This window comes from Mustelus asterias, chromosome 17, assembly GCF_964213995.1.
Source record: "Mustelus asterias chromosome 17, sMusAst1.hap1.1, whole genome shotgun sequence".
NCBI lineage: Eukaryota > Metazoa > Chordata > Chondrichthyes > Carcharhiniformes > Triakidae > Mustelus > Mustelus asterias.
The window spans coordinates 79,537,496-79,556,116 of record NC_135817.1 but is presented as its reverse complement, the minus strand read 5'-3'; the positions used below and the strand labels follow the sequence as shown (position 1 = coordinate 79,556,116).

Sequence of the window (18,621 nt, the reverse complement as noted above, 5' to 3'; positions counted from 1 at the left end):
GGGAATCCTCTCCAGACACTACAATAGCCCAACTGCTAAGATTCCCAAAGGAAGAAGGGTCCCAAGAAACTACACTGGCTAAAAATCCAGCCATTAAAAATAAGGTCATAGACATGAATGTAACTCTGTTTCTCTCTTCACAGATGCTGCCTGACCTGCTGAGTATTGCCCAACACTATCTGTTTTCATTTAAAAATAAGGTTCCAAGTAGGTCATCACAATCAGGAGCAATAGGGACTCAGTCTTAGGTCCAAGTGCCGCTGAACAGGAAGTGAATAAGTGGCAAAGCTCGTTGCTCCCAACTGCTAGTTAGAGATGTCTGCTAGAATGTATGCCTATGAACATGCCAGATAAGAATGGAAGCCACATTAGACTCAGCAGTTATAGCCTCTTTGAATGGCCATAATGGTCTCTTCAGATGCTGTAATTGTATTCCAATTTGAACCTTCATGAAGAAAATTGAAATAAATTAAAATTAAACAATGGTAAAAGTTAGAGTGAAATATTTCATAGAAAAATTATTGTGCAAATTAAATGTCAGCTTGGCTCAGTGCTAATATTCTCACTTATAAATAAGAAAGTAGTAGGTTCAAACTGCTGAATGCAGTATATAATCGAGGGTTATCATTCTATATTGTAGCATAGAGAGCGTGCTGCATTGTTGAGGTGTAGCCTTTCAGGTGAGATGTGAACCAAGCATTTTCCCCAGTGCCCTTGCCAAAATTTATCCCCAAACTAACACTAACAAAAACAGATTAACTGGCTATTTATTCCACTATTATTCATTGGATCAGCTGTGCACAAACTGGCAGGCACATTGCATACATTAACTGGCTATTGGATTCAATTGGAAATTTGAAAGGTGTCATATAAATGCAACTTTAAAAATTCCTTGAGAGGAGTAACCAGAGATAAAAGTATGAATCTGGCAGCACTATAACTAAATGAAATATTCTGGGTAGGAGTTATTACTTTGAGCTAACTGCCTGGATTTGGCAAAATAATCTTAGAATGATAAAATGGTAGAAACACAGTAGGAGGCCATTTGGCCTGCTCTATCCATGTTGGATTCCACAAAAGTAATTTAGCTACTTCTTTCCTCATAGACCTGCAAATTCTCTCTCTTCAGGTGCTTATCCAATTCCCTTTTGAAAGCTACGATTGAATCTATCTCTACCACACACTCAGGCAATGCATCCACTCATTGTGTAAAGAATTGTTTCCCCTTATGTCTGTGTAGATTATTTTGCCAATCGTCTTAAACTGGTAGTTCTTTACTCTTCCAACAATGGAACATTTCCTCTGTTACTCTGTCCAGATTCATCAAAGATTTCAAACCCTCAGATCTTCTCTCAACCTGCTCTTCTCCAAGAACACCTCCAGCTTCTCCAATCTACCCATGGAAAAGTCGTCCCGCACACTTGGAGCCATTCTCACAAATATTTTCGTAAATCTCTCTAAGCCCTCACAACCTTCCTGGTGTGCGGTGCCTAGAAATGGACACAATACTCCAGTTGAGGCTGAAAAAGGTTCATTATAACTTCCTTAAAACATTTGGTTAACAAATGCAGATCGTTGCCAAATGGTGATTGCAAAGAGACACTGAGTTTATCTGAACTCAGGGTTGATTGGTCTCCAGAAATATAAAGACTTGCAACAGGTGACAAAACTATCATTAATTTTGTTAAGGGTTAAATTGCTCTGCCACCAGAAAGCTGATTTGTAAAAAGAGCATTCCTGCTGAACTCTATTCAACATGGTAAAGTAAAAAAATAGTAACCCCTTCAAAGGTTGTTGCTTTTTTGACTTTAAACCGAATAGTTTTCTGAAGTGAGACACTCATGGCATAACAGCAATAACATACTGTAATTACAAAGGGAAACCTAATTCACTGCAGTAATTTCTATCAAGATTCTTTGCACAGCATTGCTCGGAATTCAAAGCCTAAACATTTTTCAATATGTGTGTCTTAGATACAGAGTACAACAATGTCACTTCCCCAGGCAACAATTATTCAGTTTTTTCACAAAGCCACAAGTGCAAAACCGATAGCGGATGTTTTAAATCACTAAGCCAGAATAAAAGTACTCCAGATTCAACACAAAATTATAACTTGCATTGTGAAAATGGCTTTAAGAACACACATGCTTACATTTCACAGAATTGTTATGGTGCAGAAAGCGGCCATTCGGCCTATCGTGTCTGCACTGGCTCTCCAAACCAAATTACGAATTAGTGTCATTCTCCTGTTTTTTCCTCGCAACACTACGCATTGTTTCTATTCAAATTTTTACGGTACGTGGGCGTTGGTTGGACCTGCATTTATTGCCCATCCCTAACTGCCCTCCATTTCAGAGGCCATTTGTGGTTCAACCTCAATGCAGAGAATTGTACCCCTTATTTTATATTGTCTCTTCATTTTCTTCCAAACAAAATGAATCAACTCACGTCTCTATATGGAACTTCATCTGCCACCTCTCTGCCCATTCCACCTTCTCGTCTATGTCTTTTTGAAGTTCTATACGTTTACCTCACAGTTTAAATTATTGACTGTGTTTTGTGCTCTTTTATACACGAACGATGACTATATTTTAGGTGACGAGGCACTTTAATAAATGCTCATATCAACATTTTTTTGTGGCACGTTAATTGATTAGATGTTTAGCGATTTAAAGATCTGGCACTGCAGACCACACGGAGGTTAATTTAGTAACTATTAATTTTACAGTGCATTCCTTTTTAAAAGGATTGTATTTATTGATTGGATCTGCCAGGGTTGCCATTTTGGCATCAACATAAAGCTGTGCTAAATTAATGAAGTGCAAGTCTACTTTTATTTATCAAGGTGCATAGGATTTTGAAATCCTTTTTCTACAACTTTCTCTTCCTTTATCCAAGTGATTAGGATCTTGTTGAGGTCCAAACAGAAGCAGTTTTTGGCATCTTAGTCAAGAAACCATTGTATAAGAAAGAAATTTGACAATGAGTACAGTGAATTCAACTGAAGCATGTACTACAATTGAATCTATTCTGTCCTCATCCAATCATACACATACTGTCTAATGATCCTGCGATTGACTATATAAATGCAAAGGAATTTCCCCTCTGTAGCCTGGGGTTTCATGGTCAATTCAATCTAGGATTTTCTGGCTTGTACAAACGATTATATCGGTCGTTGCATTTACCCACCAGAAGAGGAGACTACTGGCCTACTCTGATGACAGTAAGGAGTCTAACAACACCAGGTTAAAGTCCAACAGGTTTATTTGGTAGCAAACGCCACTAGCTTTTGGAGCGCTGCTTCTTCGTCAGGAATGGAGATTTCCACTCCATCTGACGAAGGAGCAGCGCTCCGAAAGCTAGTGGCGTTTGCTACCAAATAAACCTGTTGGACTTTAACCTGGTGTTGTTAGACTCCTTACTGTGTTCACCCCAGTCCAACGCCGGCATTTCCACATCATGACTACTCTGATGACCCATCGGCCTTGCTTGTGGCATGGTTAAAACGGACAATAATAAAGACAAGAACTGACATTTATAGGAACGTACCAACTTCGTCTTGGATTTCCTCAGCAACTGATGGGACCTTGTAAAGAAGTGATAAGCTCTGGTTCATACGTTCATCAATCACACGTAGGTGAGTCATTACCTACAAAAAGGTAGAAATTTTAACTAAGCTGATGCACTGAAATATTTGGAATCATTCACTCATAATCCTTGACTTCTGTTACTGGGAGAGGCAAAAAAGTACGAAATCCTAAATCAGTCATCTTCTTGTGACAACAAAATGTTTATAAACTAGCTGTATCACCCTTATATTTACATAGGGTTTTCCTTACATGATACGCAAACTTGGTCATTTAAAGCTCTTCTGCCTGTGAGCTAACTTGCACCAGGTCCCACTTAAGTCACCTCCCTGTGCTTACAAATGTAGACTGGCTCCGGGTTAAACAATGTCTCAATTTTAAAATGCTTATCCTGGTTTTCAAATGTCTCCATGGCTCCCCATCTCTGCAATCTCCTGAAGCCCTACAACTCCTCTTCTCCAGTCCTTATTCACACCAAGTTCCATTACCCATCACCCCTGTTTTTACTGATCATGTTGGCTCCAGGGAAAGTGACATCTTGATTTTAAAATTTGTATCCTTGTTTCCAAATCGCTCCATGATCTCACTCCTCCTGACCCATGTATTCGCACCAGTCCCTTCATTGTTTATACTTCCAAAACATTCAAATAGTTGTCAGGACTTATTCTAATAAGTTTAATAATGATTGTTGATTTAAGAGTTAAGATTTGCAAAAAGCCAGGACATGTTTTCACAGCTTGCCACCAACTTGTGGAAGTGTATTCTTGCCAAGATGTCTCAGGTACAGACAGAAAAAAAAATGTTCATTGCTATTTTTGCATTTGTGCTCAAGTTATTGAGGCCACAAAACCAAATTTCAATGAACTTGCAGAGTCAGGTATTTTTCCAGCTTTGTTTCCACCATCCCTGATTCAGAAATGAGTGACCCATGGAAGTAGCTGGGGTTGCTCAATAAGTGGTGGTCTTTAATCATAAACAGATTACACTGGCAAAGAGGTAGGAGGAGGGTTTATAAAGAACCAAATTACATCTACACACAAATTTAAAACCTTAGCTGAACCCAATCATTGTAACCAGAATTTGCTTGGGATAACATATCTTGTGAGAGTAACCATCAAATTGTCAAATTAACCTGGGCACAACATAATTATATACACTACTAAAACTTAAAAACTATTAAGAGCAGAACCTGAAATGGAGGTGCACATTTCAATCAGGTTCTTACTTGTGATTTGATCTGGGCCGCCTTCTTGGGGTCAACCATGCGGACGTGTTCAAAATGTTTCAAGGTGTGCTGTCTGTCTTTCTGCTCAGCACGGATATATTTCTTCAGTGCATTGAGAACATGTCGGGGCTAGAAGGAAATAGCCAAGTTATTTTGGTACAATTTTTTTCTGCTGAAAATGGCACAAATTTGCAGATGAATTAAAGCTAGAAAATCCCACAGACAGCAGTGTGGCAGTTAGGTTGCAACAATTGTGAAAATTAAAGTTCCATAATTCTAAAAAAAAAACTGTCAAGTATTGGAATGATTATTAGCCAAACACGGCCTTCAGTCAGGCCTTCAGTAAGGCCAACAGTGGCGTACGTAGGATAAGCAAGTATATCTAAAACATTGTTCCATAAACACGGCATTCCAGTTTAGGACAGCAGGATGAAAACAAAGAACGAGTTAACATGACGATTATCAAATAGCAAGATATGGGGATATATTACGCTAACGAAGGATTGGTTTTCTATTGGATAAGAAAGGGCAAAAGGGCTGTGCTGTGATTGGTGGATATGTATGTCAATGAAAGATGTTAAAAATCTCTCGTTCCTGATTTGCTGCAATTGACGATAACTGCTGAGCTGTATCTCTGTAAGCTCAGAACCGCTCCGCTCATTCGGTGTTGACCGTTTGCGAGTTCTCCTTGTGCACAATTAAAGACCTTGCATTGGATGCATGGTGTCCAGCGCTATTTGTGTTAAGAGTCGACTGAGTGTGCCTTTGGATTGCTGATACCCAAGAGAACTCTAACAGCAGCATGTTATTCTTCACATATTTTAATCTTGTCAATAAAATCATACCTCAGTTTAATGCGGACTTTTCACTAATTGATAAAGTAAACTGTGAGGTAGATTTCAGAAAACTCAAACTTCAGTGCCCCACAACTGCCTGTTTTACCAGGCACATAGCAGAAGCTGAAATTCTATTTTACTCTCAGCACTCCTCATCCTGAAGAGGATCAAAGTTTCAGGAATGCATAGTTCGAGCAAGTAGATTCCACTCTTTGCCCTAGCGGATACATGCAGGTCCCAAGGAACCACTGGTAGCTTCATGAGAATGCGGGCCTCGAATTCCTGAAACACTGAAAAATTAAGGTGGGCCCAGAAGAAAATAAAACTTAATTGATGCAGGTTTGGTTTTAAACTAAAAAGGACCCACACCCACTTGCCAAGTTATTCTGTCTCCTCTTTCACCAGTGTTTATGCCTCATGTCTGAAACAATGAGCAGGAAACCTTATCCACAACATCTACCAATGTCATTGTACTGCCAACCAGGAAATAAATGAGCTAGGGTCAAGCTAACTGGACCTCATGCTTCCTTCCTTTGGGCAGAACGGCTGGCCTCCTCTTGGCAAACCTCTCTCAGGGCAATTGGAAAGAGACCAAGAATACATAGGAACCTATAGGGAGTAGCCCACAGATCTGTAACAGTGTAACTGAAAACCAACTTTATTCTGAATGCACTATACCATTTAAGAAAAAAAAACAAGGCAGCTCATGTCACTGAGCAGAAAAAAATCCCTCTCGCAGCATGAAGCAATTTTTGTTTGCTTTTAAAAAATCTTCAAAACATAACACAAATTACAAACCAAATCTTTAAACTCCCTTGAATTAACAGTGTCCTAATGGTCTTCACACGTCAATGTGTCAATTCTAAATGGATAATTTTGCTTAGTCCATCCAGATTTGCACTTACCCGTGGTGGATCAGCCTGCAGTGCAGCAAGGTAATTCTCCAGTGCAATACGGCGTCTATCATTCAGCATGGCTTCCACCCTTGCCATGTGGGTCTCTACCAACTGCTGCCTCTCACTTGCTGCTTCCTGCTCTAGTGATTCTACCATCTCCTGGAAACGCTTAAAAGATCACAAATGGCACCCATTAAACAAAATGGTACTTGCTTCCAAGTTTTAATTCAAAAGTGGAAGGTTGTAAAATGTAGACAGTGATTTATAATAACAGTGCAGACAAGATCTAGCATACAAAAGGTACAACAGTGTCACGCCAACTTACAAAGCTGGAACATGGATGTAGAATAAATCTCAATAATTTACAACATTAAAACTAGTCATGCATTCCCTTCCCTTTCCAACAACTATGCTAAAAACAATGTTGCATCCACATTCATGAATTTTGCATGCAGGGTTAAAAAAAGATCGCATTTATGTTTACCTGAATGACAGCCTTTTTGTCAGCTCTAGGTAGGTTTTTAGCTTGACGCTCAGCTTCTTCCCATTCCCTCATTATCTAAAGATAACACAGTCTATTAAAATACCCAGGTCATGACTAACATTTCTCAAAATTAAAACCAGGAACCCGAGAAGCGGGCTGCAACTAGTGTCATGCAAACACACTGGATTGGTTTTTAGTTTATTTGCTTCAATGAGAACAGTATATGGGTTCTAAGGTCAGTGATAACATTAATTAAATAGATATTATACAGGACCAGCAAAGTTGCAGTTAATCAAATTACAGATGCAAAGACCAAAAAAAAGGCGAGGGGAAATTAAACCAACCTTTGACATGCGCTCTCTATGTTTGGCCTCCAACCTCTCCTTTGCCTTCTGGAAATAAGCATGCTCATTCTCATCACCAGGCGTTTCAAGGTATTTGTCAACAGCATCTGGGGTGCTAGCAGCTGTGGTAGGGACTAAAGATAGAAATGACAAAAGAAGTTCTTAATCAAAGCGTCCCAGGAAAGAATTTGAAAAAGGCTAAGTGAACCAAGTCTGTAAAAGCCTAACTCCATCCAGACTTTATTATTGGTACAAGATCTTGGGGAGGCTCTTATATCCCTCATCTTCCTGGACAAGATGCAAGAAAAAGTTTGGTTATTGGCCCTGGTCTCATTTCCAGTCTCCCTCTCCAATGTATTTTTTACTGTCTTTGTTCCATCAGTATGGCTATTGTTGGTGAAATATCCTCTTGTTCTTTCTCATTCCAAATATATCATAAGCATTCACCCACCCGCCATCCCTCCACAGTGTCCTCACTGTGTTGTAAAGATTTGTTGCACTGCTGCTATGACACATACATAGCCTGGAATTCGTTGCCACCTGCCGTTCCTACAATTTACCCCTTATAATACTTGCTTCTCCTTGACCATGTACTTGTTGCTTTCCCTGTAACCTAACATACAGACCATATTGTGATGTGGTTGCCAAAATAAATACTACTTGCTCAAATCCTTGTATTTTAAAATATTAACATAATTCCTGTATATTTATGTCCTATTGTTCTAGATAAACATCCTAGTGTTCTATTAACTTTTAAAAATGTATTCAGCATATATTCTGCACATAACATATATCTGCAAATAACTTTAGGCCCCTTTGTATTATGTGCCTTTTTACACTTCAATTGTGTGCTCATCATTCATGACTTGAATTTTGCGCCTGTTGGGTGTGCACACTCAGTGGGCTTGGAAGGAGATGCAAAATGTGCTTGATGCACTATCAATCAAAGACTAGTTTGTATGCAAGAACAAATAGGCTTTTATTCGCAAAAGACTTGGAGCACACCCATGCTGATGAACTGGTCCAGAGACTGAGGCAGGGGGGTGGGGAGCAGTCACCTTTATACCTGGACCAGGGGCGGGGAGGAGTCTCAGGCAGGGCCGGCAGGGGCATGCCCAGGCATGTCACAAACACACAGGCAATAAGCTTAACAGTGGTTTACCACAGTGCTTCCACTGCAATCGGTTCCTGAATGAGATTTCACACTGGCTGGCCAATCAATAGGTAGTCACGCTCTCTCCACTCACATTGTCTGTACCTTTAAGGCTTGATTACCTGTAAAGACTCGCATCCCAACCATTATTTTGTAAATTGAGTTTGTGTCTTTATATGCCCTGTTTGTGAATAGAACTCCCACTCGCCTGATGAAGGGGCAGCGCTCCGAAAGCTAGTGGCTTTTGCTACCAATTAAACCTGTTGGACTTTAACCTGGTGTTGTGAGACTTCTTACTACAATCAATAGGTAGCCAGCATGAAACATGCACCAAGAAGAGTGGCAAGAGGCCATACACCAAGAAAAGGGTGCAGGCGGACACTTCCACTGAGCTCCCTCAAGGCAGACAGTTGCTGTGGAGCTGTCTCAGGGAGCTGCAGACTTCTACAAATGAAATTCCGATGAGAAAACACAGCAAATTATGTCCAGGCAGCACATTCAAACACCTGACAGCAAAACTCTGAAAACTGCAGTCCCCAGACTCCTTTTTAAATTTTATTTCAGCCCTGACATTTCATTCTGCCTGGATCAACATTGTGGATAAAATGTGAAGGCCGCCTGGCCAACTGACCCGCCCGCCAACTGTAAAAGTAGACAGCCCATGTAAAATCCCTTAATGGGCCTAATTGCCCGCTTCATTGTCAATGGATGCATTCCAGACTCCCGTGTGAGCCTGCTAACTGAAATATTGCGTGAATGCACAATGACATTGAGACGTGCGCCTGAAATTTTCTCATGTGATTTCATTGGGTGCGTGCCCGCACAAACAATGTAAAATTCTGGCCCATAATTTCTGATCTACAATTTTATTTGCTCAATTTATTGTCGATTCTTGTGGCTTTAACAAAATGTGAAGTCTTTTGTGTGAGACTTAGTCAAAGGCTTTCTGAAAACTTACATCACAAGATTGCTATTCTCTACCCTGTCTATAATTTTCAAAGCCCAAACGTCTGTCCATCAGGTTTTCCTCCTCAACCCACACTAGCAATTTCTCATTAATTTTTTTTCTCATCTCATTGAAGGTTCCAGTGTCTGGGATTTCAAAAGGTGTTGCCAGTTGAACATCACAAAAAACAGAAATTCTTCCATAACAAGTCATCAATGACCAACAGATTTTCTGCCTGATCTCCTTCAACACATTAGAATATATACTATCTGGCAAGAAAATGAAAGGCAAGTAGAATACTCTATCACATGGTATAAATAATTCAGCCAAAAACAGAAAATGCTGGAGAAACTCAGCAGATCTGACGGCATCTGTAGAAAGAATAGAGTCAATGTTTCAAGTCGGGACGACCCTGTGTCAGAGCTGAAGGAAAAGAAAATCAGACAAGATTTATACTATTAGGTTGGGGTAGTGGGGTGGGGCTGCACTTGGACAAAGGGAATGCAAATGATGATGAGGAAAGAGGATCCATTAAGAGATCAGAATGTGTGAATGAAAGAACAAAGGTTCAGATTGTCACTGGACAACCAGTTGGCCCCCCCGTGGGGAGGGGGAGGGGGAGTGAAATTTCAGTAGTGTAAAAATAAAAATATCTTACAAAATGGATCAATAAGATGAAAAGAAATGAAATCAAATGAGCAGAAATGGAGTGAAGGTGGAGGAGAGAGTTCATATTCTGATGTTGTTGAATTCAATATTCAGCCTGGAAGGCTGTAAAGTGCCCAGTCGGAAGATGAGGTGCTGTTCCTCCAGCTTTTCTTGGGCTTCACTTGTTTTGGACCTGGGATGGTGAGCAGGGAAGAGCTGAGAGGGCAGGTGTAGCACCTGCAGCACTCAAAGTCTATCTTGAAGTAAACTGAATGAACTCTTCTCGATCAGTACACTTGCATCCGATTTTCATGGAATTTATAGATCTTCTGTACAGCCGAGTGTCAGAAGAGCAGTGCTTTAGGATAAGTTTTACTTTAAAGAAACCAAAATCAATGAAGACTGTTTGTGGTTGATGCAAATGTTACAAATTGAAAGACTGGCATAAGCCACAGAAACTCGTCAGGTTAAAAATCCAGCTGATGACCTGACCAGAAACAAAAGTCAAAGCCAAATATTGATGTGAGAGAGAGGCAGATTGCGCATACATTTTTAAAACACCCAAAGGAAATTAGACATGAAGCAATAAGTGCATTGGACATGAAAGAGCAGGCGGAATTATCCCAAAAAATGACTAAGTGCTACTTCGGGTGAGAAAACTGGTGTGATTTGCACTGGATATGTTGGTGTGAATCAGATTGCATTTTTCCCCACACTTAGTCAGTTTTTTGGGAGAGAGGTGAGTTTAAAGCTTAAAGCTAAAGTTTAAAGTTTATTTATTAGTGTCACAAGTAGGCTTACATTAACATTGCAATGAAGTTACTGTGAAAATCCCCTAGTCGCCACTCTCCAGCCTGTTCGGGTACACTGAGGGAGAATTTAGGATGGCCAATGTACCCAACTAGCACGTCTTTCGGAGTCTTGCATTGGCTCTGAGGGGGCCGGGGCCTAAACACACCGGCAAGCCAGGCTTCACAGTGATTCAGCACCATTTTTAAGGGCTCCTCGATCTCAAATTGAAACTGAGGACCCCCAGGGATACCGGGGACCCCTCTCCTCCCCTTATTGGAGGGATGTTTACCCAGCCCCTTCCCAAAAAAGACTGTAGACACTAGGGTCCTCCCAATGGGTCTCCCTTCATGACCGCACTCCTCATTTAAACACGTTGATCTGGTTTACGTCTGGGAATGGTGGGTGGGAAGATACCATGAGGTTTCCCACTGGCACAGAACACGCTAAACCACTCACCTACAATTTGCCAGCCCTGCTCCTCTCTAACGCGTTCTCTGCTGGGCGCGATGCAGCCGGAAAATCGTGGCCAATGAATCTAATGCTACCATCGCTAGAAGTGCAGTGTAGTTAATTCCTGATCATTAAATAAACACTATCTGTCTGTGACATCTTCACATTTTCTGCACTGGATGCAGCAATTTTAATCTATGACTGATGAAAGATTTGTACCTCAGTACCACATTTTCTCTTTTATTGCAGGAGGTGGTATTGGGTACTAAATGATTTTAAAACAAATGCCACTGGGGTATTTCTGTTACAAACAAGCCAGGCTTGAATAAATATCATGAAGCCCCAAATAGTTTGTAAGGAGACAAGATTACCATTAATATTGATTCCAGTTATACAGCTGAGCCAAGAGCACAGGAACCAGTTGACTGCAAAATGTAACTAAGTGGATTAAGGGAGGGAAACAAAAAATGTCAGTGCCTCCTGTATGCCAAGTCCCTATCCCAACACCTCCTGAATACCTTCACTAGAAACCAGGTAAGCCACCTTAGCAAGAGAGAAAGAGAAAACAGTGCCAGTTGCTAAACATTTGGCAGTCATGGTTGGTGCAGGGTGGCAGGTTGTGTGCAAGGTTGTGACATGGGGCATGTTAGGGGTCCATCAGGGGACTCATGGGGAGGATCCTGATGCCCATAAAATTCTTTCTTATGGACAAAATAAAATTCAAAATAAAAGGCCAATGAGGCTTGAGGTAGGAAAAATGGATCCCAACGGGCAACAGATAGACTTAATTTTAAATAGACTTAACTGTGTTGCTTCAAATAAAATGGAACTGACAAATCCTAACATCACGATTTTTAAATGATACCTCATTGCAAGACAACTTTTTAAATGACATCATATTCCCAAAGTATAGGTTAATAAACTTAACGTGAACAATGCACTCTGAGCTCTTGAAACTGAGAAGTGTTTGAAGTTGTAAATGGAGAATCCATCATCATCTTGGGTCAGACTTAGTTATAAACTTGCAAGGTTGCCAGAAGTCTAAGAGGCGGCAGATCAAACACAACTATTGTTTGGAATAGTGTCTGGAGGATTTTGTTCTCTTCTAGAATAGAGACGGGAAGCCAAATTTCACCTCAAAGAGACAGGTATTGTGCAGTGTGCTTTCACTGTGCCTTGCAGACAAAGCCATCTCACACCACTTCAATTCACCTGAAATACTAAATAAATAAATAGCAAGCTCTGTACTCAGAAATACCATTACACAAAGTCCTTCATTTCGTACAACTCATACTCCAGCAGTAGCATGCAGGCTTCAATTTTCACCATCACTTGAGCTACTCTCAAACAAGTTGATCCAGTGCTCTCCCTCACTAGCAAAAAGCCAGATTTGAAGGGGGAGATCTATTGACCACATTTGAGGTAATTTTGATTTGCATGTTTAAGTGCAGTTCAAAATGTAACTATTTTGTAGGAAGCTTACTTCTGTCGAATATCAAAGCTTCATTATTTGTTAGCTGTATTTGTTTTTAAGGTTTTTCTTTTTTGGAATGTGGGTATTACTGACAAGGCCAACATTTACTGCCCACGCCAAATTGCTGTATGGAGAAGGTAATGGTGAGCCACCTTTTTCTTGAACTGCTGCAGTCCATGAGGTGTCGGTAAACCCACAGAGCTGTTAGGAAGTGAGTTCCAGTAGTTGAATCCAGTGACAGTGAAGAAACAGTGATACAGTTCCAAGTCAGGATGGTGTGTGGCTTGGAGAGGAATTTGCAAGTGGTGGTGTTCCCATGCATTTTCTGCCCTTGTCTTTGTAAGTGGCAGTTTGCAGGTTATGTAGGAGCTGTTAAAGGAGCCTTGGTGAGTTCCCTCAGTGCATCTTGTATACAGCACACATCCCAAAAAGGAAAAAACCTTTAAGAATAAATAGCACTAAATATACGAAAAGATCACAGTGCCAGGGGCATGGGTTCGATTCCCAGGTTAGGTCACTATCTGTGTGGAGTTTGCACATTCTCCTCGCATCGGCGTGGGATTCCTCTGGGTGTTCCGGTTTCCTCCATAGTCCAAAGATATGCGGGTTAGGTTAATTGGCCATGCTAAATTGCCCCTTAGTGTCAGGGGGACTATCAGGGTAAATACGTGATGCTACGAGGATAGGAGCTGGGTGAGATTGTGGTCGGTGCAGACTCGGTGGGCCATAAGGCCTCCTTCTGCATTGCAGAGATTCTATGATATATTGGGGGTGAGCAAGAAACTAGGATTAGACTCAACGGGCTTGGTGCTGACTTAGAACTTACTTATTTACATCTGTAGCCAATGACATCCCCAAGAATCCACATACAGATCAGGAAGGCCAAGGATGAATTCTTGACAAGACCCCAAAAATAACCACATAGAGAGGTTGCTGCTGAACATTATCTGCCTAAAATTGTGATAGGTAAAGAGTGGAGTCAAATGAGGCCAGTCCCACTGCTTTGTTAACAGGCAAGAAGCACTGGAAGGGGATGTTGAGTTAGTTATGTCAAATGTTTGCAGAGGATTCCATTTATTCATGGGCTGAATGTTATTGGGGAAGGCCAGCATTTAATGTCATGCTTTTTGGCCACGATCAAGTGTAGTTTTGGTGTCCGCACTTGGTTGAAGTCATGAGGCTTCATTTGAAGCAATGTTTTAAAGCGGCATCTAGGCCTTTTGGCTAAGATGCAAATGAGATCAACCCATGGAGAAGGTGCAATGCCTGCTCCAATCAGCTTGGATCATGTAGATCAAGCCCAAGACAGGAAGTGGTATGCCTGTCTTGTCAGCTTGGATCTGGAATGTCTCATTTGCTGAGACTTTGAATTGGACTTTGATTGGATTGAATTGCATATAAACAAAAAAAAAATTAATGCTATCTCAGATCAAGTGTAGCTTTTGATTCTGCAGTTGATAGAAGTCAATGAGGTTACACTGAGGCTTCATTTGAAGCAATTTTTTTTAAACGTCATCTCGGCCTTTTGGCTAAGATACAAATGAGATCAAGCACTGGAAGGGGTGCAATGCCTGCTCCTATCAGCTTGGATCATGTAGATTGAGCTCAGGACCGGAAATGGGGAGCTTGTCTTGTCAGCTTGGATCTGTAATGTCTCTCTGGCAGAGACTTTGATTGGATATAACTAAAAAAAAAATTAATGCCATCTCAGCATCATTTGCAAGTTTGATTAAGGCTGTTTCAGTGCCTCATCAGAAATCTGCCACATTTATTAGTTCAAATCAAGAAAAGTCAGATCACCTCTGAAAAGAAAACAGACAATATACTAGATAGGCTGAACTACTTTTGATCATTCCCAAATGTCATACCCAGAAAACTTCTGAAAAAAATTACAAACTTTATTCAGTCTGGAATGTATTGAATTGGCTCGCTGTTTTAAAAATTGGACAACGTGCTTTGACAAAGATAGTCTTGAGAGGTCAGCTGACTGGGTCTATGTTTTCAAGAAACTGACTCAGTCTGGCTGAACTCTAAAGACAAACAGGGATTTCAAACAAAATGGTGCTAATTACACATATCCTGGGAGACCATCAAGAAGGCATTCCTGAATTGAATGAGTCTTTTCAAATAGCAAGTGGCTTAACCCTGGCTCGTCCAACCTTTTCGCTCGGGGGCCACATTGGCATATTATCCTCACTCAAGGGGCCAAAGATTAACATTTGAAAAATAAGGTTTGGCAGAACAATAAACTGAAATTTTAAACAAGTTGGGGTTTTAAGGAAAGAAATGATTTCTGAGCAAAAGGCAATGCAAAAGCAATAAATTATTAATTTTTTTAAAAAAGTAATAAAAAGAACCAGCTTGTGAGAGGGTCAATGTATGTGGGTGGGGAAATGAGCATGTGTATGCTTTGGGAGTATGTGGATGAGAGTGAGTAACTTGAGACTGGGTGTAAGGCAGTCTCTCACACTCACTCACCCTCTCTCGCATGTGCGTGCAGTCTCACGAGCCCTCTCATGCGTGCACACTCTCACAAACCCTCTAGCGCATACTCACAAATACCTCTCTCTCTCACACTTCCTCCCCAGCACCCTGCTTCCATTGCCTCCCCTTTCCAGCACACTGTTTTCCCGAGCCCGAACTCCCCACTGTTCCTGTTTGCATTCCTCCATTCACGGATTGTTTCTCTCCCACATTTGTTGCTGATAGGCTCAATGTGGGGGACCAACAACCTGTCATTGGAGGAGCTTTTCCTTGAACAATCTTCCATTGCAACTTATCTGTTTAACCGGTCAAAATCATCTCCGGAGACTGCATAGAGGGGCTTTGTAATTGGATTCGGCTCATGGGCTATACTTCGTAGACAACCCTCTTAATCATCAAAATGGACGTCATAAAACAAAGGGGGAGGATGTAGTTTATCAATTGAAAAATATTGCTTTATTTGGGTAATGAAACCACAATTGTCAAGAGTCACATGGTGGGGCAGTCCTTTCAATCTTCAGATGCGGTCTGCAGAAAGAGGCGCACAGGAAAAGGCAGTAACATCTGTGCTCAAGTAGGATCTGAAAGCTACAACATCATAAGCTCTCCAAGCCTGTTCTATTTAGGATCTACTAAAACTGACCTCCTGATGGTGAGACTACAAGAAATTGACTTGACTTACATGGTGCCTCATTTCGAGAAAATCCTGCAAACAATTTTGGCACATTTCTTGTAGTCTCATTACCAGGAGGTCAGTTTGCTGTTTTGGCAGATCCGAAATAGAACAGGCTTAGAGAGCTTATGATATTCTTCGATTGATAGACTACATCCTCCTCCTTTGTTTTATGACATCCACTTGAAATGCGACTTTGGTCTTCTCGTGATATTTTCCACTCATTGCCAACCTGCCCGACTCAAATGGGAGTGGAAAATCCTGGCCAATCTTTATTTCTTCAAACCCATGAAAAGCTTGCTGTTGATTATTCAAATTATACACACATTCAGGGGTTTCCAAAAACACACAAAAATAAAAATCAGTAATTATAGATAGTTGGGAGTGGGGCGAACAGAGATTTCACCAGTTCTCTCACGCCGTCCATGACACTACTATTTAAATTAAATGGGGCAGACTAATTTAAGAGCTCTAAAATTAGCATCTGAATTCAGTCTCCAGTTGTTAATATATTTATAAAGAAAATTGGGCTAAACACAAGTGCTTTGTAATTAGAGTTTGTTCCGCAGTTTGATAAATGAGCAAAAGGTTTAACACAGGGATTTAAAGTTGAAGCAGAAATAGGGAATTATTTGTTAAGAAGCTCTAACAGCAGTCAGGTGTGGGAAAGTGAGTGAGTGAGTATGGGTACCAGTCCCAAGCCTGGAAAAATGGAGAGGGTACCCAGCTGTAAAACTATTTGCCAATTCCAAATGATGGGTTATATGAATGGAAGTGGCACCCATGTTCGGGTTACCCCGCAAGCAATGTCTAGGATCTCTGCCTGAACCCTGTGAGCAATGGACTAAAGAAAGAAAGACCAAAAGAGAAATGAAAAGGTGACTAAACTCGAAACAGCTGTCTAGATGTCAGTAGCTTAATGAAACAGTTAAAGAATTGACCTGATGGTGAGAAGTCATGGGTCTCCAGGAAACAACGAGGAAGGGCAGCAAAGCAAGATAAATTGGTAGCGGTTATAAATTTTACTACCATGGGCGAGATGGGAGAACCAATGATGTTGATGTTGGAATAATACTAAGCAAGGAAATGAAGGCCAAGGTATTGGCAGTAGACCGAATTGTTAAAAGTTCGCTAGAAAATGGGGGCAAAATCTGGAATATATTTGGTTCAGAGAGTGGGTGTGGACCAGAGGAGAAAAAGGATTCTGGCAACAGATGGACAACATAATTCAATACCAAGCAGTGACAGACCAGTGGTGGCAGGTGACCTAAATGTACATGTGGGGAGAGAAAGAGCACAACATAGATACCATTTTGGAGAAGTAAACAAAGGAGGAAATAAGATCCTGGAATTTGCTGTGTCATATCAAATGGTAATATTAAACATCTGGTCCCAAAAATGCAGAAATCAACCTCTACAAACAGTGGAGGTAGAGAAACACAGCCAGACTACATCATGGTTAGAAAAGGAAGCAAGGAACTGCAAAGTTTTCAAAAGCAAGGCACTATCCAGGAAACAGTGTGCTGATGGCATAGCTGGCTGTAAAGAAAATAAAACTGGCAGCAGACAAGAGATAGACATACCATCAGGTGGTGGAAGCTCAAAGATCCACAAGTGAAGGGGGAATTCAGGAAGCAGATGGAGAGACAGCTGAGAGAAATGGAAGTTGCTAAGATAGACACTGTGGAAGACTGGTGGAATTTGGTTGCAATCTTGATTGGGAAAACTGGTGCAAAAGTGTATGGATCATCAGAGAGGAAGAGAAAAGTTGGAAGTCTAGTGGAATGAAAAGTGCAATTAAAAAAAGAGGAACTGTTGAAGAAATGGAGAGAGGCTCCAACATGTTAAAGACCAGTAGAAAAAAGGCAAAAAAGATGCAAAAGAAGTGATTGCTAGAGGAAGATGTGGATGAAATGTATGGAAGTCTTGATATCAAAGAGGGACAAAAAGATACTTTCAGAATAAGGGCTGTTAGAGATATCTTAAATAAAAGTGAGAAATATACAATCAACGATTAAGGTGGAGTAAACTGAGTGAAGGAGAATGCAATTAAAGAGATGGGGCTAATACTTTAACTGGTTTAAGAATAAAGAAAACCTGAGAATAAAGACCCAAGAGGTAGCTGGAAATCAAGGAATGTTAACGAGCATTAATCTGGAAGAAATCTGAACAGCACCAAAAGGAATTAAAAACAGGAAAGCAATAGGCCCGATGAGATATCTCCTGTACTCTTGCCTATACCGACGTATAGGCAAGGGTAGGGAATTATTTACTTTATTTCTTATTTTTAAAAATCTTATAAAGTTTTTAAACCTAAAGGGTTTAGTCATGGCATGAGAATGCGAAGCTGTGTTCGCTCTTCTTTCTCCATGTGGGAGGCCGGGAAGACATCCAGTACACGGGCCCAGCATTCGTGTCCAGTTGCAGCTCCGGGAAACTCGAATTTCAGAGCCCGAATGGTTGGGGATACTATGGAGCATCCAAGAGTCTGAGGGCATTGAGGATAGCACATTTAGGGAGGTGGGCACACCACAGCTGAAGGGACTTGAGGAAGGGAATGGGTGACTACCAGGCAGTCCAAGAGATGTAGGCAGGTAGTTCAGGAGTCCCTTGGGGTATTCCATTTTGG

At 40.9% G+C, this 18,621-nt stretch overlaps 1 protein-coding gene across 2 annotated transcripts in view; it reads right to left on the bottom strand.

The window, feature by feature from the left end:
- LOC144506644 (amyloid-beta precursor protein-like) overlaps positions 1-18,621 on the bottom strand; it is a 189,115-nt gene that overhangs the window by 16,083 nt on the left and 154,411 nt on the right. For both annotated transcript variants that reach the window (XM_078233035.1, XM_078233034.1), the window contains 5 exons: positions 7,373-7,506; positions 7,029-7,103; positions 6,554-6,712; positions 4,813-4,941; positions 3,550-3,649 (listed from right to left, as the gene is read on the bottom strand). In XM_078233035.1, coding sequence (XP_078089161.1) covers positions 3,550-3,649; positions 4,813-4,941; positions 6,554-6,712; positions 7,029-7,103; positions 7,373-7,506 — 597 coding nt within the window. The remainder of the gene's footprint in view (positions 1-3,549; positions 3,650-4,812; positions 4,942-6,553; positions 6,713-7,028; positions 7,104-7,372; positions 7,507-18,621) is intronic.